This window comes from Camelina sativa, chromosome 11, assembly GCF_030686135.1.
Source record: "Camelina sativa cultivar CO46 ecotype springtype chromosome 11, ASM3068613v1".
Classification (NCBI taxonomy): Eukaryota; Viridiplantae; Streptophyta; class Magnoliopsida; order Brassicales; family Brassicaceae; genus Camelina; species Camelina sativa.
The window spans coordinates 12,128,679-12,152,013 of NC_141890.1; the positions used below are offsets into that span (position 1 = coordinate 12,128,679).

Consider the following 23,335-nt stretch of genomic DNA (forward strand, 5'->3'; position numbering starts at 1 on the left):
AGCTGAAAACCATTATAAATAAGACGTATATGCTTCCAACTTTGAATGAGAGAAGCTTCAGTTATGAGGCGTCCAAATTAAAAAAAAAAAAAAAGTTTAAATAATTATAATTATTAAAACTTTTAAAAAGTTAAAATATTATAAATATTTAAACTTTATAGGATGTTTAGAATTATTATAAACATCTCCACAGAGAGTTTAAAATATTATAAATATTTTAAACTTTGTAAGAAGTTTAAGTATTATTAATATTTAACTCTCAAAATTTTAAAACATGTTTTTATCTATGACTTTATAGATGATTTGATATTGTTTCTAAAATTTAAAACATGTTTTTAAAATTATCTTTTGGGTCAAAGGAAGAAGGATTGACATCGCAAGATCTTGATTTGATGTTGTTTGGGTTAATTTTTTGAGGTTTAAAGAAGAAGGATCGATGATAAGCACAAATGTTTTATTAGCTATACATGTGTTCATATTACTTTCTCAACAAGTAATTTGCAATTTTGTAGGATTAAGGATTGTGGTTTCAAAAGTTTCAATACGTGTGGATCTAAAACCGAGTAAGTATATAGGTGAAAGTATCAATAATTGGGTGCATATAGTGACTAAGTTGGTCTGTTAAATTGTACAAACTTTACGAGACAAGAGGCAATGATTTTGGTATTAGAGTTTGATGGGTTAACAAGTTGTGTGGTAGTTTAAAAAAAAGTTTTAAATAATTATTCAGTGGAAGAATGTAAGGAAGCTGATGAGGAAGAGGAAGAAGAAGAGTATAATGAAAAACCGGACGGTAAAATTAACGATGACATTTATCATGAAAATTTGACAATGAAATAATGAGAAGGAATATGAAAAGTAAGAAAACAGTAAAAATAAATCACAAAGATATAGATGGTGGTTGTCAATTAAATATGAGAAAACAAAATTAATTCATGATTATGAAAATGTTTTGTTAGTCTGAAGGTCAAAAAAACGGTTTAGGATATGCTAGGTCACCAGTTCGATCCGCCTCGCATGGACGTCCAATTAATTTCATGATTTTTTTGATCAGATTCGAATTTTTAACACAAGTGACTTTTATATTTTTAAAAAGTAAAATTTTCACCAATCAATTGTAATTTAAAATTTTATATAAGGTAATATTTCATAATTTTCATCAATCATATATAATTTTTACCAAAATATATCAAATAACCTAGTCTATACTAAATAAAAGTAGGAGCTATAAGCTCATAAGACTGTCTACATAGAATTATAAACATCCAATAGGGATTAGTCACTTCATTATTTAACATATTTATAATTTACAAAAATTTCTATATTATTAACATCCAATAGGGATTAGCCACTTCATTATTGAATCTTTTTATAATTTACAAAAATTTCTATATTATTAACATCCAATAGAGATTAGCCACTTCATTATTTAATATTTTATAATTTCCAGAATTTTGTATATTCAGATTTTTAAAACGAACAATCGAGATCAGAAATCTCAATATTTAACATTTTTGAAATTATTAAAAATTTCTATATTAAAATATTTATAAATAAGTATATGTACAACGTCCCACATCGACTAAAAAATTTTAGACACTAGCTGAGAACCATTATATATAAGACTAATATGCTTCCAACTACGAATGAGCAGAAAGCTTGATTTATCATGCGTCCAAATTTAAAAGTTTTATTTGGGTTAATCCGGATTTTTATTTGACCAAATTATTTTTTAAAAAGTTTATCTATATTTCTTTATAATTAGTATAGATTTTAGCAAATTTAAACTTCTAAAAAGTTTGAAAATATTATCATATTTTAAAAAAATTTAAAAAGTTTGAAAGTATTAACAATATTGAACTAAATAAAAGTTGGAGCTATAAGCTCCTTAAGGCCCACCTAGGATTTTAAACAACCAATAGAGATTCGACATGTCACTGATTAACATTTTTTAAATTTCTAGAATTTTCTATATTAAGATTTTTAAAACGACCAATCGAAATCAGACATCTCAATATTTAATACTTTTGAAATTATGTAAAATTTATATATTAATTTATTTATAAATAAATGTATGCACAACATCCCATATCGGCTATAAATTTTGTAGACAATGACTGAAAAGTATTATAAATAAAACTAATATGATTCCAACTACGAATGAGCAGGAAGTTTGATTTATTAGGCGTCCAAATTTAAAATTTAAAAAGTTTAAAATATTATAATTAACGAAACTTTTAAAAGTTCAAAATTATAAATATTTACTTTATTGAATGTTTAAAAATATTATAAATACCCCTATAAAAAGTTTAAAATATTATAAATATTTAAACTCTATCAAAAGTTTAAGTATCATTAATATTTTACTCTAAAAAAATTAAAATGTTATAAATATTTAAACTACATCTAAATTTTAAAATATCATAATATTTAAACTCTATAAGAAATTTAAGTATAATTAAATATTATATAATTGATTTTTAATATCTTGAAAATATCTTATTTATCTCTTTCCGTGTTTTACATCTCTTATGAGCTGTAAAACATGTTTTTTGTATGACTTGATAGGTGTTTTGATATTGTTTTAGTAAATTTTTTTTATTGGGTTGAGGAAGAAGGATCATGTTGCAATACCTTGATTTGATGTTGTTTGAGTTAATTTTTGAGGTTTGAAGAAAAATAATCGACGACAAACACATTTTTATTAGCTATACATGTGTTCATATTACTTTCTCTGCAAGTAATTTTCAGTTTTGTAGTATTAAAAATTTTGGTTTGAGAAGTTTCAATAAACCGAGTAAGTATACGGGTGGAAGGATCAATAATTGAGTGCATGTGGCGACTATGCTGATATATTAAATTTTATGAGAAAAGAGGCAATGATTTTGGTTTTGAAGTTTGATGGGTTAACAAATTATGTGGTATAGAAATGGTTTTAAATGATTATTCAGTGGAATAATGTGAGGAAGCTGACGAAAAAGAGGAAGAAGAAGAGTATAACGAAGAATCGGACGGTAAAAGTAATGATAACAATTATTACGAAAATTTGACAATGAAAATGACAAGAAATAATATGAAGAGTAAGATAACAGTGAAAAAACCCAAAGACATAGATGGCGATCAATTAAATATGAGAAAACGAGATTAATTCATGATTCTAAAAATGTTTTGTTTGTCTGGTGTTCAAATAAATGATTTAGTATATACAAGGTCACCAGTTCGTATGTTTGATCCGCCTCGGCTAGACGTCGAATTAAATTCATAATTCTTTTGATCATATTTGATTTTTTTAGCAAAACTGATTTTTATATTTTCAAAAAGTTGTGTATCTAAAATAAAAGTTATGCCTTAGCAGTAACTTTAATAATTCTATAAGATAATGGGTTTGATTGGTAACGTATCCAAAACTGTACAGAAAAGCTGTAAGCTGAAGCCGTAAGCTTTTACGGAATAGTGCAAAGCTGTAAGAAAAAGCTGTACATGAAAACTGTACAAAAAAAAGTTGAGAGTAAAATTTTTAATAAATTTTTTGGTAAAGTTTTTGTGATTGGTAAAAATCCAAAGCTGTATCATTTATAAAGATTTGTTAGTGTTTACCAATCAAGCCCAATATTTCATAACTCTCATCAATCAGATATAGTTTTCACCAAAATATATAAAATATTTTGTATAAAAAACCTAGTTGTATAAAAAATTCATGGGAATTTAGTATAGAACCTAGAGAAAAGACTCCACAAACTCCAAGAAGCAGCTTTGATTTATTCCTAAGTTAACCAAAGATCTCACTTTTTAGTCTTTGCCTCATCTAATAAAACTATTTTAAGAGTGGGAGAGAGTGAGCGAGGTGCCGAATAAATCGGAAAGATGACGGCGCCGATGAGCCTGACCGGAGGCGGATCGGCGGAGAAAGACGCTCGGAGGGCGCACACTGCCATGGCTTTTGTTCAGCTCTTTAATGGCGGATACCATGTGATTACAAAAGTAGCTCTTAACGTTGGAGTCAACCAGCTTGTCTTCTGTGTCTGCCGTGATCTTCTCGCTCTCTCTATTCTCGCTCCTCTCGCTTACTTCCGCGAAAGGTATCACCTTTTTCACCTTCTCGAGATGGGTTTCAATCGAATCCTATTTTAATTGATCGACTTGTATGAAGGAAGAACAATACAGTCTCCTTTGTTAAGTGCATGATCCATTGGTAATGTATATTTGGATTTTGAAATAGGGTTTCTCCCTGATGAATTTGTATAAGTTATGGGTATTTAGAGTCAGTGTGATCTTCATAATAGAAGAACTAGAGTTCAGATTTGTAGCAATGTGCGTTGACTTAAGATTTTTGTTCCGTTTAGTTCCACTGTTAGTAGATTTAGATATTCGATGGGATCATAGATTGCAAGTGCATTTGGTCATATTCTCTGAGTTCTATGCCTCTTACCTTTTGCAATTAGTACATTAGAAACTTGGATCTGATTTTGTTATCTAGGCTTGTCTAGTATGAGAGGTTATGATGCGTCAAGTTTTAAGCGAGACCCACTCTCAAGCTATGCAGGGTTTGTGATGAATGTTCAAGTTATCTAATCAATGAAAATTGTTCTTCTTTCATGTATGTAGAAGGATCAGAACTCCAATGAATAAAAGCCTCCTCCTGTCATTCTTCTTCCTGGGTTTAGTAGGGTAAGAAATCATCCCTATCCTGTCTCAATGTATTGTAATAACGTTTATGCAGATTGAGCATCTCAGTAAAGCCACCTCTGCGTTTTTGATAGGGTATTTGGGAACCAATTGTTATTTCTTATCGGTCTTACATACACAAATCCAACGTATGCTGCTGCCATTCAACCATCCATCCCGGTCTTTACCTTTCTCTTGGCTGTAATGATGGGGTGAGTATGATTCACTTTAAAAAGTTCTCCCTTTAGGTGTTGCCTTCACTTCTCGGCTTTTTGATGTCTCCTACTTTGTATGCAGTACAGAAAGAGTGAATTTGTTGAGAATCGAAGGTCAGACTAAGGTTGCAGGCACACTTGTGTGTGTTTTGGGTGCCGTCTTTATGGTTCTATTTCGAGGTCCAGCCTTGGTTGGAGATAAAGATGCAGACTTTGCGATGAACAATGAAATTAGTGCTAAAGGTCAACCTGAGCCTACTGGGTGGTTAGTCTCTGGTTTGCTTGATCTTGGACTTGAGCAATTTCACATTGGGGTTTTATGCTTGATTGGAAACTGCATGGGTATGGCTACTTTTCTTGCCATTCAGGTAAATCTCTTCATTGTTTCTGTTCTTTGGTTAGTTTTAGACCAACACATAAACTGCAGGCTACTTACTAACCTCTGTGAATGTGTCTTTATATGCTGATGTAATAATGGACACTCTCTAGGCGCCGCTTTTGAAGAAGTATCCGGCAAATCTTTCAGTTGCTGCATTAGCATACTTCTTCGGTACACTACTAATGTGCATAACAGCTTTCTTTATGGTAAAGGAGCCATTAGATTGGAGGCTAACACAATCTGAGGTTCTTGCAGTTATATATGCAGTAAGTTGCACAAGATTTTTTTGTTTTTTTAATTCACTCACATGTTTCTCTCGTAATCGTTGACACAAGTCTTCTCTCTAGGGAGTCATTGCATCAGCACTAAACTATGGACTCTTAACTTGGTCCAACAAAATTATTGGTCCTGCCTTGGTTGCTCTCTACAGTCCTCTTCAGCCCGCTGCATCAACTTTCTTATCGAGAATCTTTCTCGGTAGCCCTATTTATCTCGGAAGGTTTATATACATTTTCTGGAATCTTTTATAACCATTCATACATCTTCTTGACCGTTTCACATTACTTCAGTTCCAAGACTTTCTTCTAACTCTGATTTATTTTCCTCAACGCAGCGTTGTGGGTGGATTCTTCATCATTTTGGGACTATATATGGTCACTTGGGCATCATTTAGAGAGCGGAAGACAGGGCTTTCCGGGATTGGGATCCCGTCTCATGGTGTCAAAACCTCGGAACCACTGATATTTAATGGGACAGTCAACAGATTAGGACATTTGTTTTCTGGATTACCCAGTTCCTCTCTGAAATCTGCAGACTAAAAAGACAAGAACCCATTTTTACAACAGTTATAACTTATTGTTACATTCATATCTTATTAATATCTTCTTTGATTACCTTCTTCAACAGATTCATAGTGTTGCTCCATTGCTAAATTACTTTATTAATCTTGAAGTTCATCTAGTTGTTGAATTGAGTCAAATGTAAAGTCCCAGACAATGATTATTAATTCGTAGTGGATTTAGGTCTAAAACTATATAGGCTATGAAGATGACATGTTATCTTTTAACCTTTTGAATATTTTTAGCAATAGATTTATAATGACAAAGACTATATGATATACAGTCATAGCTTTTTCAAATCTTAGGGTAGGAAGATCTCAATAAAAGTTCGAAAAAAGATGTGGCTTTTTTTGGTAAGAACACATAACAATAGTGGGGTTGTACAATTCCTTAAAGAAGTTGGTCTTATCCTAATTTAGTTCACATCTTTAAACATGAAGTTTATTAGTATAGCTTTAGATTTAAATACGGTTAAATATTTATAAAAATATACATTTTTGATACAATATTGTCGACGTCACACACCATTAGCATTTTTAAACTAACAAAAAACATGATTTGCGAAAATATTAATGAACCTTTGATTGAATCATATTTCCACCCCAAAGGTTTTCAGATATTCATAAATAACCCCAAGAAATTGAAGATTGAGCAAGACGTTTTCAGTTGAAAAATCAGAGGACAAAAGGCAAAAGAGGTCTTTCACAAAACGGATCTCTCTCTCTCTCTCTCTCTCTCTCTCTCTACCCCAACGTCTTCGTCTTCGTCTTCGTCTTCGTCTTCGTCTTCGTCTTCGTCTTTCTCTGGTCTGAGTCTCGTGTGGTTTTAGCCTGATACTCGTCAGATCTGCTGAAGATTCTCGATTGTTTTGTACGAAGACGACGATTCGTTGGGATTAAACGCATGTGCGTGTGTTGTGTATGCGCTTTATGAGACGCTGCGACATACGAGATCTAAAGAGAGCTGAGAACGCTTTGACGGTGGGCTAGAGTTTTTTGTTCTTCGTTCTCTACCAATGTGTGTTTCTGGTATTGTACCCTAGCTTTTTCAATTTGTTGAATTGTTATCGCATATGTGTTTCGATTTTGAACTGCAGATCGCTTTGTGTTTTTTTATTGATTTGTGAAATCACATAAAATTGTTTGTGAATGCGTTTGATTTGATTTGTGTAGTTTCCACAGAAGAATGAAGAAGGATGTGAAGAGTTTGTTGTGGTTCTGCATTTGAAACACTACGGAGAAGGTTGTGTTTGAGTTGTTGTTGTTAAGTTTTCTTCTACGTAAAGCAGTTTTGGAGGTTATATGTAGGCAAAGAGAGATGGTTTTTGGTAGGATCACTGAACTTTTTAATGCTGCATCGAATCGGTTTTCATCGGGTTCACAATCATCTGTTCCGTATATGCCTACTGGTTCATCACCGGATGTAGGAACGTCACCTTCGGATTCGATTAGTTTTGGGAATGGTGGACGAAAGAATAGTTTGCGACACTCTGCGTCTCTCCAAGATTTCTCTTCGTATCATGGGTTTGATCCTGAAGAGTCTATTCTTGCTAAGGAAGCTGATTTAAACACTAAACGGCAAACTATATCATGGGGACAGAATGGATCTAGTGTGTCCAAGGAAAAGGCAGGTGTTCCTAGTGGTACCAATCCATCGACACGCCGTAAATGTATCCGTGCGTTTATGATCGTTATGTGCTTGATTCTGTTTGCTTTTCTGGTGTATATAGTCTCCATGTATATTTATACAAACTGGTCACGGGGAGCATCAAGATATTATGTTGTGTTTGACTGTGGAAGCACAGGTACTCGCGCGTATGTCTATCAGGGCACTATAAATTACAAGAAAGATAGTAGTCTCCCCATTGTTATGAAATCTTTGACAGAGGGTATTTCTAGAAAGAGTAGTGGCCGTGCTTATGATCGGATGGAGACAGAGCCTGGGTTTGATAAGCTTGTCAACAACAGATCAGGGTTAAAAAAAGCGATAAAACCACTTATTCAGTGGGCAGAGAAACAAATCCCCAAGCATGCTCATAGAACCACATCACTCTTTGTTTATGCAACAGCGGGCGTCCGGAGGCTCCGTCCTGCTGATTCAAGCTGGATTTTAGGTAATGTGTGGTCTATACTAGCGAAGTCGCCCTTCACTTGCCGGAGGGAGTGGGTTAAGATCATCAGTGGTACAGAGGAAGCTTATTTTGGATGGACCGCCCTTAATTACCAAACAAGCATGTTGGGAGCTGTACCAAAGAAGGCAACATTTGGTGCACTTGACTTAGGTGGTTCATCATTGCAGGTAACCTTTGAGAATGAGGAGCGAACGCATAATGAGACCAACCTAAATCTCAGAATTGGATCTGTTAACCATCATCTTAGTGCATATTCTCTCGCGGGATATGGTCTTAATGATGCGTTTGAAAGGTCTGTTGTTCACCTTTTAAAGAGACTACCAAATGTCAATAAGTCTGATTTGATTGAAGGAAAACTGGAAATGAAACATCCTTGCTTAAATACTGGATACAAAGGACAGTACATATGTTCTCAATGCGCGTCCAGTCTCCGAGGAGGTAAGAAAGGGAAGTCAAGAGTTCCTATCAAGCTTGTTGGTGCTCCAAATTGGGAAGAGTGCAGCGCACTGGCAAAAAAAGCTGTTAATAGCTCTGAATGGTCGAACACAAAACTTGGAGTTGATTGTGATTTGCAGCCTTGCGCTCTTCCTGATGGTTACCCTCATCCTCATGGTCAGTTCTATGCTGTATCCGGATTCTTTGTGGTGTACCGTTTTTTCAATTTAAGTGCTGAAGCTTCCCTTGATGATGTCTTGGAAAAGGGTAGGGAATTTTGTGAGAAGGCTTGGCAAGTTGCCAGAACCAGTGTTTCTCCACAACCCTTCATTGAACAGTACTGCTTTAGAGCGCCATACATAGTCTCCCTGTTACGAGAAGGTTTATATATTACAGATAAGCAAATCATAATTGGGTCTGGGGGTATAACTTGGACACTTGGAGTAGCTCTTCTGGAAGCAGGGAAAGCTCTTTCTTCTACACCGGGACTAAAGAGCTATGAGACTCTCAGCATGAAGATAAACCCAGTGGCCCTTATAATTGTTTTGCTCGTTTCATTGCTTCTGCTTCTCTGTGCACTATCACGAGTCAGCAATTGTTTGCCAAGATTCTTTAGAAAATCCTATCTTCCACTTTTTAGACACAATAGCACCTCAGCTTCATCTGTTCTCAACATCCCGACTCCCTTTAGATTCCAGCGATGGAGTCCTATGAGCACAGGTAACTAATTTTTATATAATCTTCAGTTAGGACCAGCTGTACCTGCTATCTTCTCAGTTCTTCATATTGTATTTTCGTATGCCTTCAGTTTCTTTTTTGCGTAGATATTCATTCCTAGAGGTTTTTTCTTTCAGGTGTAAAGACACCATTGAGCCCAACAGTCCGGGGATCACCGCGTAGGCCATTTAGTTTTGGAAGCAGCGTACAGCTCATGGAATCTTCGTTGTACTCATCGAGCAGCTCCGTAATGCATAGTTGTTCTTCTGATAGCTTAGGGGATATACAATATGACAGCACTAGTTCCTTCTGGTCCTCCCCTCGCAGGAGTCAAATGCGTCTCCAAAGCCGGAGATCACAATCTCGAGAAGATCTTAGTTCGTCGCTCGCTGAATCACACATGCTCAAGATGTAGGAGAAGAATTTTTTGGTACGGTCTTTTATCACTTCCACACACTCAGAATTTCTCTTTTCTAGGTATAAAAAAAATCATAGTACCTAAAGAAAAAGAGAAAAAATTCAAAAGCTTTCCTTGTGTCAGTTCACATGTAATTCTTTCTATACCATATACTATATATGATTACTAATTTAACCCAAATTCGACTATCTATCACTCTCTTCCTCTTTACCCTTCTTGTATTTCTCCACATTCTTTCTTGTACAGAGCCGGTCCAAGTTCTTGTCATCCCAAAGTTTCTTGGGTTTGAGCCGCTAGAAAGAGAAGAATCGATTCCCAGATTGAGTGGTTTATGTTTCAAGCCTAGAATAAGTCCTGTAAGTGCTTATTTTCTGCTCTTTGATTCTTATCATCATATCTAAAGGATGACAACAAAAAAAAGTAGAATCTGTTATATGTTGTTTGGACTTGGTTTCATTGCAAGATTCGAGGCTAAAAGTGTCTTTTTCCTTTTACCATGAAAATATCCAATATAAACAGTATCCTTATGTTAGATTGTATAGCTCAGTTCAATCTGGGACCATAGTGTGTGGTTGACATTTAGATATTGAATAATCAGAGTAACTATCACCTGGACTTTGACTTATCTTCCTATGGATCATATGTCAAATATATGGTTTAGATTTTTTGCATATTGATCGAGTGCGTAGATTATTTAACCACTCCTCCTAATGTTTAACTTGTGGTAATAGGTTCGGTTCAGAATATCAGATAACCAAATAAAAATGTTTATCCTAATGATCTCTATTTCAGTAGGTTTGGTCAAGTAAAGTTGTGCAGATTGATTCTTGTTAGTTGCATCGTTAATCATATTTTGGTTACCTGATCTAGTGATCTAGAGATTATGTGATTGGTTCTGAAGACTTGATTACCAAATAAAACATTTCGTCAGATTGATTGAAAGTATGTGACGAAACGAGTCTGTCTCAGTAATTTTCATTGCCATAAACGTCAACTATTGTTTTTTTCTGTTGGAATTGATCGCCCATCACGTGAATCTTGATCCCAAATTATAAAGACGTTTATTTAAGTCGATGTTAACAAGTGTACCATTTGGTCTCAGACGGAAGGATAAATCTTACATCTATGTCAGTGTCACTCTCGTTCGTTTTATTGCTTTGGCCACTCGTTTGCTTTGATTCCACTACACCCAACAAAATCAACAATAATTGAAAGAAAAGAGTGGTTATTTATTCCTTTTCTCTTTGAGATCAAAAAGTTGTTTTCTTCTTAAGAATCTCCATCAAAGAACAAAAGTTCAAGTACAAATTTTAATTATTAGAAAAGAAACAGAGGAAGAACTAGCATTCCTCAAACACAGAGCAGGAAACCCCATACAACCGGACTAATCACACACTGAGGTAATCAAACATTCTGCAGGGCTTTGAGATTATTTCACGGTATGCATAAACAAAACTAAAATTACATCAAAAACAATTAAAATTGTTTTAAGAGAGGTTACATTCGTTAAAGGTCGTTGTATTTGTTGCTATAAATGAAGTAGGGCCATAACCATATACGAACCTCATGTTTTGCTGAAATAATGTCTCGTTGGTCCCATCGATAAAACAATCTTTTTCACGTTCCTAATTTATCTGTCCAACTTATACAAATAAAACATTTATCTAAAAATTGTTAATGGTAATAGATACCACAAAGTATCCTTCTTCCTTTTTTTTTCTTTTTTTTTCTTTTTTTTTCTTTTTTTTTTTTTTTTGTTGTGAATCACTATATTGTAGTTCTTTATCCGTTAACTGATCTTTCCTATTTCCACTATTAAGTGTTTCAAAACATAAAAAATCACGAATAATAAATGCAATGGTTACATTTAGAGTGGTTATCAACTAAATAGAGTATTAAAATCTAGCAGTTTCATTTTTTTCCAACAATATATGTTCTGATTAGAAATAGTCATATTTTGTGTTAGACTAAATAAAATCATACAATACTTTGAACTAATTTCTATCACGTAGTTTTGGACGTTCAGATATCCGTTTGGATACGGATTTCTAAATATTTCAGATTTTCAGATTTAGAAGTATATAACCGGCTATTTCTATACTGCAGATTTGAATTGGGTATTTCGGGGTTTGGATTCGGATGACATGTACAAATATCCGAATATTTGTACTGCAGGTTCGAATCTGTTACATGTTGTATGGATTTCATTGCATTGCAAATTCGAGGCTAAAAGTGTCTTTTTACTTTTACCATGAAAATATCCAATATGAACAGTGTCCTTATTGTAGAGCTCAAATCAGTCTGGGGACCATTGCCATTGTGTGTGGTTGGCTTTTAGATATACAGAACAATCAATAATAGTAACTATCAATCAGTCAGTCTATCACCTGGACAATTTACTTATCTTCCTATATGGATCATATTTCAAATAATTGGTTTAGATTTTAATTTTGCGTATTGTAATACGTAGATTATTTAACCACTCCTAATGTTTAACTTGTGGTAATAGGTTCGGTTCGGTTAAGAAAATCTGATTACCTAACAAAAATGTGTATCCTAAATTCCTAATGATCTGAATTTCAATAGAGTTGGTCATGTAATGTTGTACAGATTGATTCTTGTTAGTTGCATGTTCGGCGCATCTGGTCTTAGTGGTAATAATAGATCAAGAGATTATGTGATTGGTACTTATGAAGACTTGGTTACCACATAAATTATCTGCTTAAAACAAATCATGTGACGAAACTAGTCTGTCTCAATGTAATTTTCATTGCCGTAAATGTTCAAATAGTGTTTTTTCAGTTGGCATTGCTCACCAAGCACGTGAAATACTGAAACTTGATTCACAACATTTAGACAGTAGACATTGACTTAACCTAAAATAATTGTCTGGCTTCTCAAAGGAAAGGATAAATCTACAATGTTAGTACTTAGTACCAGTGTTATTCTCGTTCGTTTATTGCTTTTAGTACCAGTGTTATTCTCGTTCGTTTATTGCTTTGGCCACTCGTTTGCTTTTTTCTTTGGGGGCAAACTTTGGCCACTCGTTTGCTTTGATTCCATTACACCCAACAAAATCAATCACAATATATTGAAATAAAAGAGGAGTTGTTTTTGGTTACTCAAATAAATATCTTATTAAGAAACTCCATCAAAGGATCTTAAGTTTAACTAGAAACTCGAATCAAAAACCAGAGGAAAAACTAGCATGAAACCCCAAACAAACCGGACTTGATCACACCGAGGTAATAAATCATTCTGCTGCAAACGAACCTAGGTAATAAATCATTCTGCTGCAAACGAACCTATCTTTTAACCAATCTTCCACTGTTACACTCTGGGCTTATAAGGGAGACTCCTTTATTTGCTTTAGCACTCACAGGATTCAGCAATTTGGCTTAGAGTTTATTTCACGGCATGCATACCAAAAAAAAAGGATTTAATCCAGAAACAGTTAAAAGTTATTTTGAGAGATTAGACTACCTCCAATGAAGGGTCATTACTTTTACTTTTTAGACTACCTGCAATGAAGGGTTATTTTTTTTTTCCTTCCAATAACTTTATTAAAACTCAAAATCACAGTCATGGGTTACAGCATTGAGTAAGAATTGGGGACAAGAATGATATAAAGCATACATTTGAGGACTAGTTGTTGCCTTTTTTTGCAAGTATATCTGCACAAACATTTTGGTCGCAAGGACGGAAGGTAAATTGGATAGAATTAAAGTGTTGACACCATTGCCGGATTGACTCTAAGTAATGCTTTAGTCAAGGAGATGTTGCTTGACTATTGATAAGGTTGATCACTGTTGAATTATCACCTTCAAATACCTCCGAACGATAACCAAGTGTCCAACTTCATTGTATTGCCCAGATTAATGCAGTACATTCTGCTTCCTCGATAGTTGCTTTACCTTGATATTTACCCATTCCACCATCAAGGAAGTTACTAGTGGAGTTCCGTATTATCCAACCTAGTCCAGAGATAAGGATTATTATTTTTACTTTTTAGACTCTTATCATTTTTTATCGTTAAATTTTGTATTTTTTGACAATATTTTTTTTAAGGTTAGTTAAAATTATTCCCTAAGATTCTACTAAGGTCTCGAAATAGCACAGTAACAAAGTAACAACTGTGTTGGACTCAACACCTACAATGAAAATTTAATTAGAGTTTTTATTTATCCATAAATATTATATCAAAATAAAAAACTTTTAAGTAGAATTTAATTAGTTTAAATGTTTAAACATTTTATATTTTATAAAATTGCAAAATTATTGCATTTCATTAATTTTTAAACATAAAAACGTATTAAAAATAGAAGTACAAATCTAATATATTAAATCTACACCTAATGAAGAAGTGACACCTATAGAATAAGAGTTGCCACCTAATATCATCTCCATTGATGGTGCTTAAGAATATCTTAACATTAACACAATTAAAATTAAATCAAAATACATGATAAATTTAAGATTCCATTCTTAGCTAAACCTTTTTAGAAATTGTTAAGCAACTCTATGTGTTAGTTTATAAATAGTTTTCTCTTCTTCTTCCTCTTTCTCTTCTTTTTCCTTTTCTTTTTTTGATTTTGATGTTTAACAACTGTGAATAAAGCCTTTAATTTCTACAGTTTCTTAAGAAGTTTTTAATCTAACTTTTTAAAAAATTTATCATAAAATAATTTTTAAGCAACTTTCTTTAAATTCATGAATAAAGATGCTTTAAGTTTACTAAATAAAAATTGCCTCTTATTTTTTCATTCAATTTTAATTTATTTTTTATCCTATTTAGCATAAGAGATCTTTCTAAATCCCCCGTAGGACAAGCTCTAAACATTTTTAAGGTCATTGTATATGTAGATTATTTTAAGATGAAAATAAGTATATTGTGTGTTAAGTATGGCCAATTAGGCAATTATACAAAGAGAGGGTGGAGTGTAATAAAATTGAATGAAAGTAAAAACCAAACTTTAAACTTATTATAATCAAAAGGAAACACATATAAAGAAACATATTTTTTAGTTAAAATCACTTAATTGTTGTGATCATTTGTTTACATGTTTCTTTTTTTAACCCGCGGTACACCGAGTAAATATAATTTTTTTATTATTTATATTTTATATTGTAGTTGTTTGTTAAGTATTTTTCAAATAGAGGAATAACTAAATTTCCCGACCGTTTGTGCGACTAAATGCTTATATTAATTTTTTAATCCGTAATATACTTTATGACCATTTGTTTGTTATATTTAGTTTGTTTTGTTTAGTGTTTGAGATTCTATTTTGATTTTTAATTATTATAAAATAAAAGATCTAAATACATAGTAAGTCATTTATACGCTATGATTAAGTCACATTTTTCCTAATGATTTAATTATTTTACACAATATTAGTTAAATCAACTTAATTTTTATATGTCAGATATCCTAATATTAATAGTGTTAACAAATAATAAAATAAAGATTTAACTCGTGTTAGCACAAATTAAATGATTATTCATTGGCTCCAACATGTCCTTTTTATAAATCATCTACTATATAACCATATTATATAGTATTTTAAGTTATTTTAATTTTACATATTCGTAGTATTTTAAATTTTTATTAAGTTTATATATATATATATATTAATTATAATATTAAAATAAATGTGAATCGAAGTTCTTCTTACGTTAAGAATCAAAGCTCACATGTTTTGGAAAACAAAATAGGAATCAAATTGTTGTTTTCTTTGATTGCAAAAGATTCTAGAATATCTTGAATACACAATAGAATGTGTGGTTAAATATATCATAGTTTATATTTCCATATTGATTATGCTGTACTTTTTTAGTTGGAATGATATGTAAAATAATTAGGAAACAAAAATATGAAGTAATGCTTTTTTAGAATTTTTTTAGGGATTAACTTTGTAAATAAGTACAAATAAAAGAGTATAACCCAAAATGTACTTCAAACATGTATATATAATATTTTCAGAGGTTAATTCGAATTAATTTGTATCATTTAAATTTCTTTGTTAAATATTTTTGAAGTACTTAATCCGCATGTACTTTAATTGGTTTCCTAAAATACTTAATCCGCATATACGTCCAAAATGTATTTCAAAAATCTTAAATATTTGGAAATATTGGTTTTCTAATCATTGAAATTTGGGTTCTCATTTTTAGAAACTTTATTAATGTTAAAATAATTATGAGGATTGTAAACTTTTTGTTATGGAAAATCGGTTGTGTCATTTAAATTTGAGAGATTATACCATCTCTAAAGATAGTTTTGGATATTTTATGGGAATAAAATTTTAATGGGTATAATAGTTTTTGGAAAAATCGAAATGTATAGATGTTGTCTAGATTTTATGGCAATAAACTTAACATGTTTAGGAGTTAATGTTGTAAAAAAAATTAAATAAGCAAAACTTAAAAAAACATAACCTAAAATGTACTTCAAAAATATTAATATAGATAATGGATATCACAAATCCTTTTTCTTCTCTTTTTTTGTGAATTTTCTTTTTATCCGTTAACTAATCTTTCCTGTTTTCCACTGATAGGTGTTTTCAAAAAATAAAATCACGAACAATAAATGCAATGTTTTATTTGGAGTGGTATATTGTCAACTGAATAGAATAATAAAATAAACTAGATTTTAATCCGCGGTACACCGCGGGACAATATTTTATAACAAAAAACTAAATTTTAAAATGTATTTGTTTGTTAAATATTTTTCTTTTGTTTAGTCTTTAAGATTGTATAACTATATTTTGATTGTTAGTTCAAAAATTTGACCAGCTGTATGTAGACACGAAACGAAATGACAATTATTTAGTTTTATTTATGATAATATTACATTTTTACCATATCAAATTTATTGTGGTTACAGTTTTTAGATTTAACCCGTGAAAAAAATATTCTTACATTATTAGTTTTTAAAACGTTTTTTCTTTTTAAATTTAATCCTTAAGTTTTTAGTGTTTTTAGATTTAACATGTGAAAAAATAATATCTGTAAAAGTTATTGTGCGGTATAATGTGGGTTAAATTATATTATTAAAAACTTTTTTTGGGTTCACCAAGAATTGTCCTATTATATATACTCTATTTTTTATATTTAACCGGTGAAATAATTATTCTCACATTATTTTATTAGCATCGTAGTAATCAGTGGCGGACGCACGTTGACCGTGGGTGTGGCACGTGCCCCACTCTCTTTTTTTATTTTCCTTGAATAAATAGTATAATATTTATTTATATACCCTCTAATTTAATTATTAATCTTATTAGTGCCCATACTAAATATTTGTCTGTATCCGCCCCTGGTAGTAATCATTAAAAAAAATAATTGTTTCGTATCAAACAATATAGTTATTATTGAATCTTAGAGTTTTTAATGATTTTATAAAAAATATATTATATATATAAATATAAACATTGTTTTAGGAAATTATAAACCAACTTTTTTTTTGTCAACAAACTATAAACCAAATTGTTAGTGATATTTTAGGAATCTAATTAATTTTGTTTTTTTGTGTAATTATTTAAGGATTAACTTTGTAAATAAGTATAACATAAATGTTAGAACAAAAAATACTTAAAAATGTTAATATAGATATATTTATGTGTCTTTACTATCATTGTAACTGTTTAAACAAAATAGTGAACATTTTATGTATATGTAAAGATGTAGTTTGTGGTATTGGACAGTAAATTAATATAGGTTTTTTTAGAAACATAAATAATTAAAAATCTCACAAGTAACGGTTACAATAGTAATATAGACCAGCATACTAAGTCAATAGATCTCCACCTCCAGCCTCTGTTTTTCCGGTCTCTCTTCAAACTGATGAGGAGTTTAATCCGGTGAACTTTTCTTCCCATTCTCCAAGTTTGTATCGCTTTTACAGTTGGGAAATAATTAAATTAACATCTCAGTTTAGTTAGAAATTATAGCTGGTTTGGCTAGGTTCTCGCTAGGAATCATATTCTTTTCTCTCCACCGAATCAATGATTTTCTAATCTTGTTGCTATTGCCATAGTAGGTTTTTTCCATAGTTTCATCAGCTTGACCTATGATCATAGGATTTAAATATATACCGCATAAGTATGTAATATACTAATATCACATGAATCATTAATTTACTAGGGATGTAAAAATGTGAAACAAAAGGTTACAATTACCTTGTTATGATGGACACCATAGTGCATCCGGATATGAAACAAAAGGGTTCCCTAGTAAAAAATAAACATTGTTGTATGTTTTAAAACATGTCTTGAGCCTTTATTGGTCAAAATTGTAAAAAAATATAAAAACTAACGTTTGGCTCCCATGAGGTGCATAACTGGAGTTGAAGCATGTCTACCGCGCATGTTTGGTAAGTTTGTGATGGTTTAATTGTTCTTTGAGCCTGAATAATCCAGAAAATAAGTAGTACGACTCATGTTTGCTTTGTTGCTACATATGAACGACGACTTTACTGATAACTATATTTATTTGATCCTTACTTGAAGTAGTAGAGCGTAACACTTCCCTTCATGATAGATTTCTTCTATTAACACGCTTCAATCCTTTAAAAAAAAAATAAGAAACTGGTTATTGTTATTAAAGACGACCATATAAAAAATCTTGGAGGATTAAGATTAGTTACCTGCATATCTGTACCTTATAAAAACTAAGTCACTATTACTTACCTTTCAAATTCTTATTGATTTGCTCAACCACGGTAGTCTTAAAGATTGGTTTGCTAATGAAAAAATAAAGCTTCATATGATTAGGTCATTTTCTTTCATTGGCTGACATATTATTTATATAGTACATTCTTCATGATAGATTTATGTGTGATATCATATTATTTAGAAAGCAAATAATATGATATCAAGCAAATATCTTTGAAAATATGACAATTAAGAATTAATGCAAAGAATTTTGTAGTGAGTTATGGAATATCCCATTTAATTCTCGTCAATCAGTAATAATTAGTTTATTTGCTTATACTATAATGTCATGCTAACGTATGTTGATGTTGAGTTGGTAAGAATATTGCATAATAATATTCAGTTTCTAAAGGAGATATATACTTATTTCTTGCTTACAAAGTTAAATATTTGCTAAAATTTGATTTTAACCATTTGGGTTATCGTGTTTATGAATGTTATCTTCGTCATAATTATAATTGAGAATGTAATCTTTTGTTTCTCAAAGTCTTTCGATTTACATTCAACTATCATAAAGATGTATTAAAATAAGTTTTGAGCATTTAATCTCAATCTCTTAAATGATGGTGTCATGTTGTGTATGACAATAAGCGTAAATTAATTTGATCGATTAATATAGTTTCATTAATTGAGTTAAGTAGAAATATTATTTTAGGAAAATCTGTAGGGGTTAATTAACTAGAAATGTTATTTTAGTAAAATCTGTAGGGGTTAATGTTGTAAAAAAACAAATTAAATAAGATAAACTTTAAAGGCATAAATCAAAATGTACTTCAAAAGTGTTAATATAGATATTCCGCTTTTGTTCTTTTATAGAAATTATTTATGAAATATTATAAAATACATTTGGGTTAAGAATTTATACGATTAGACAAAACTTGGAACTAATTTAATTTCTATCAGGAGGAATGGAACATAGGACAATATATTTATAGAAACTTTGTTGCCACCAATATTTAGAAAAGAGAGAAGAATTTTTTATAAGCTTTCGTATTTATTATATATATAGTATATACATGAATACATCGACCACAACCAAACTACGTATCCATTTCAATGTATAAAAATGTAACAACATCACTATTCGTCTAGTATCGGTTGTACGGAACGTAGTTAAGCACTTAATCTATACGTAAAGGGGAAGCATTTTTTGCTCTGTAGAAATAAAATTAACAAAATATGACATGAAATACCTTTGAAAATATAATAAAGCATAGAAAACGATATGGGTATTAAAATAATTTTATAAGTCAAAACACGCGGATCGTATTTTTATTCTGTTTTTGTTAGTTCGGATTGTGTTTTGTGTTTCCAGAATAAGAATACTTATTTCCGTCACCAAACAAGATATTATTCAGTGGAAAAACATCTGGTCCATAAATAAGATATATAAAATGGTAAACGAGCGGCCCATAATATCAATATCCAATATGCAAACATTTAGTGGCCTAATTACATTAAATACAATATTCCAAAAACAGCATTCTTTAAATAACAAATATTGACTATTATCATATTGAATTCCTATAATTTCTACGAATAGCAACAATAATGAGAAACATATAATACTTATGTCCCTATAATCACGCGAATTACCAATTTGCATATCTCCAATTTATTACAAAATCAATAAAGGGAATCATCTACCGAAATCATTTAAAATTAAAGTTTTCCTAAATATATAAAATTAAATAAAACAACGACACAATGTAAGAAACTATACCAAACTTTAAAAATTACCAACAATATCGTTTCAAATCATGTAGCTACTTACCATATTCCCATATAATCATTTACTGGCCAAATATATGCTAGGTATATTCTAAATACCTAGGTCTTCAACTATAAGCCATCCAAGCCGACTTTGAAGATTCAAGTGCGGATTGTTCACTCATGGCGATAGTACATGAGTTTTATTGGATAAACCTTAGAAGTGATCTTAGCAGATGTCGAAGTGGGCTTATATTGGTAAATATAAATCTTTTATCTATGTACTTATATTTGTTTAAAACATAGATGATTACGATTAATCCTGATAATTTACTATGTGATTGTATGAAATTGCAATGTTTTTCACATGGACAGCTTTATGTTCTTATATCAAGAGTGACTTTCAAATAATGGCTAAGGTGCTAATCTTTGGTAAAGAAGTTTTTCAAAACATATAAGCAATTTATGGACTTCGAGTCTCTTACATTACTTGGGTATGCATTTTTTTTAACTATTACAATATGTATAGAATACATGAATTTACTTTCTATTGCTTTAGTTTATTCTCGCTTATCTTATTTATAGATAGCTACTGTTCAAGGCGTCAGTGATGATTAATGGTGGATTATGCCTCTTACATGAAACCAGTTTGTCTAAATTTATATGATTTGCGAGAGGTAGTCATGTAACATTATACATTATTTAAATTTTTATTTATTTCGACTAACATTATATTATCTTTCATAACGAAATCTATGTTGGGAACTAAAATTTTTTGAGATATTTTTAAAACAGGTTGACCATAGATTTAATAAGGAAATTATCTAGAGTTAGAAATTGAATGTTGAAAGTGTAGATTATTTGTTTTCAAGATATATATTTAGGTGTTTAGTAAGTATGAAGAAAATTTAATAATCAGAATGACAAGGTTCCGATTTAGATTTTGGGGTTGTGATCATACTATCAATTTTTTTTAATCTAATTTACATCTCCTAGAAAAACCAGATAATATGAAAATTTACTTACCTTGATCAACGATGGTGAGCCTTGCTTTTGGGTACATTGATTATTTCCAAGAAAAATGGATTTATAAAACAAGAATTAACACCCAATATAAAACCCAAAACCAGATTAAATAAAAACTAAAAATTAAGATTGCTTACCTTTGAACATAGTGTTATATACTCACTGGATTCTGTAAATTATTGATGAACTTGGATGTTTATTGATGTCTCTGTTGGATTTGATAATGTGGAAGACGAAGGTTAAAGAAATTACCTCTTCAATACACACTAATTTTTTCCTTTTCTGTTTTTGGTCAGATAGTCACAGAAGGTGTTTTTTTTTCAATTTTTTTTCTTTCAATGAGTTTGTAGAAAAAAATAAAAATGCCTTTTGTTAAATTTATCGGGCATGGCAAAGTATGTTACTTTGAAGGTGGAGTTAATAACCAATAGATTGAAACTATAAGATTGATAAGTGTTATTTCTCCATGGATGGCCATTGTTAACTCTATGTTTTATAATGTTCTACACTAACTTGGAGGAGGATCGAGAATACAACGTGCGAGTAGTTTTCGAGTTGCACCCACGCGAACATAGTATGGAACTATAGACTGATAAAAGTCAACTATTTTAAGTTATGATTTTATTGTTAAACACGAACACAAAATTGATTACGTTGTATAATTCTTTTTATGAACAAATTAATTTAAATTATATAATACTATAGATTTTACTATAAAAACTTATGGAAGTACTTCGACACCTTATTAATTATTATGGACTGGAGATAAAACAGTCTAACAATACTTGAAGACTCTTCCGAGGCTAAATATTGTATAGATTTGTCATTACAAATTATAATATACTATTGTTTACTAATATTAATTAATACAATTACAACTACTATACCACATTCACGACACATTTTCTTCTCGCCTTTATTATCCATAAACGAAATATAAAAAAAATTACAGTATTATTCTTTAAAATTACAGTTTCACTAAACAATAAACTTAGGGGGTGTATTCAAACCATGATTTTGGAGAATTTGATGGGATATAGGAAATTTAGAATTTTGATAGATTTTAGGGAAGTTCATATGATTTTCTGTAAAATTCTTTCAAATCCCACCTAAAACCATGAGATTTGGATTTCTGTATTTTTAACTAAACAAATCCTCCAGAATCCTAAAAATTATGAAAATCCTAATCCACAAAACTGTTTTGAATAACCATGGATTTTAAGATAGATTTTTAAATCATCAGCTCAATAACAGTAGATTTTAATAGATTTTAAAGTAGATTTTTAAATCATCAGTTCAATAACAGCAGTTTTTAATTGACTTTTTAAAATCCATGATTGAATAACATAGAATTTGTAAATTTCACACAAATCACTTAAAATGTCAAGTTGAATACATCCCCTTAGTTTTTGAAAACAATCTCGCACGTACGTGCGAGTCCGAATCTAGTCTATACTATTAAAAGGGAAGCATTTTTAATAAGTAGACATAGATTAAGAGATTATTACATGAAATGCCACTGGAAATAGAATAAGGATATTTATAAATCATGTATCCAAATAGATTGATATTTAATAGGAGCCAAACAGAACCAAAATTAAAGATATAAAAATAAAAAATCGGGTGCAATTTTCTAATGTTTATGGAAATTGAAATTAATATACTATAATAGCGCAATCAACAGGATAATAATTCTCTAATGTTTATGGAAATTGAATTAAAAATAATAATAATTACCTAATATTTATGGAAATTAATTAAATTTGTTGCCATAAAAATCGGATTCTTAAATATATTTTGAGATACTGGAAACAACTATTTAATTTTAATATAATGATAACTATTTAATTGGGTAAGAAGTTCCAAATTAATTTGTTAACATAGATAATGTGGTTAATAAAAGAAAACAATTATTGAATTATCAAAAATGGAAATAAATAATGTTACTTAATAGCCCTCTTTAACTTACAACAGCTATTTTTTAAATTTGTTCAAAAAATCTAAAACTACTTTTATGAATTAAAATAATAATTACAAACAAGATGACAATAACCAATGAAAAATATCTATAAACGGAATATGTTCTTTT

The 23,335-nt window shown here is 30.7% G+C and overlaps 2 protein-coding genes across 5 annotated transcripts; both read left to right on the forward strand.

Moving 5' to 3' along the window:
• The first annotated feature begins 3,680 nt into the window (after positions 1 to 3,680).
• On the forward strand, positions 3,681 to 6,164 carry LOC104723129 (WAT1-related protein At4g19185). Of its 2 annotated transcripts, none has more exons than XM_019231612.2 (7): positions 3,681 to 4,079; positions 4,606 to 4,668; positions 4,761 to 4,877; positions 4,963 to 5,248; positions 5,370 to 5,525; positions 5,607 to 5,758; positions 5,873 to 6,164. In XM_019231612.2, exons 1-7 carry the CDS (start codon positions 3,865 to 3,867, stop codon positions 6,075 to 6,077), a joined length of 1,194 nt encoding a protein of 397 aa, XP_019087157.1. In that variant the 5' UTR covers positions 3,681 to 3,864; the 3' UTR covers positions 6,078 to 6,164. The 2 variants fall into 2 exon arrangements, with proteins under 2 accessions (XP_019087157.1, XP_087329737.1); XM_087473611.1 differs by having other exon boundaries at positions 3,706 to 4,079; positions 4,968 to 5,248.
• A 447-nt stretch (positions 6,165 to 6,611) lies between these two features.
• On the forward strand, positions 6,612 to 10,331 carry LOC104723130 (putative apyrase 7). Of its 3 annotated transcripts, none has more exons than XM_087473614.1 (4): positions 6,612 to 7,115; positions 7,271 to 9,384; positions 9,519 to 9,811; positions 10,046 to 10,331. In XM_087473614.1, the coding sequence occupies exons 2-3, from the start codon at positions 7,416 to 7,418 to the stop codon at positions 9,794 to 9,796; spliced, it is 2,247 nt and encodes a 748-aa protein (XP_087329740.1). In that variant the 5' UTR covers positions 6,612 to 7,115; positions 7,271 to 7,415; the 3' UTR covers positions 9,797 to 9,811; positions 10,046 to 10,331. The 3 variants fall into 3 exon arrangements, with proteins under 3 accessions (XP_087329740.1, XP_087329739.1, XP_087329738.1); XM_087473612.1 differs by having other exon boundaries at positions 6,698 to 7,126; XM_087473613.1 differs by lacking the exon at positions 10,046 to 10,331 and having other exon boundaries at positions 9,519 to 9,979.
• The last annotated feature ends 13,004 nt before the right edge of the window (positions 10,332 to 23,335 follow it).

Bases quoted from the DNA above. Each gene is read 5' to 3' on its own strand.
- LOC104723129 (XM_019231612.2), top strand. From the start codon at position 3,865: ATGACGGCGCCGATGAGCCTGACCGGAGGCGGATCGGCGGAGAAAGAC. The intron at 4,878-4,962 runs GTGAGTATGATT...CTTTGTATGCAG, and splicing joins CTCTTGGCTGTAATGATGGG to TACAGAAAGAGTGAATTTGT. The intron at 5,249-5,369 runs GTAAATCTCTTC...GACACTCTCTAG, and splicing joins CTACTTTTCTTGCCATTCAG to GCGCCGCTTTTGAAGAAGTA.
- LOC104723130 (XM_087473614.1), top strand. From the start codon at position 7,416: ATGGTTTTTGGTAGGATCACTGAACTTTTTAATGCTGCATCGAATCGG. The intron at 9,385-9,518 runs GTAACTAATTTT...TTTTTCTTTCAG, and splicing joins ATGGAGTCCTATGAGCACAG to GTGTAAAGACACCATTGAGC.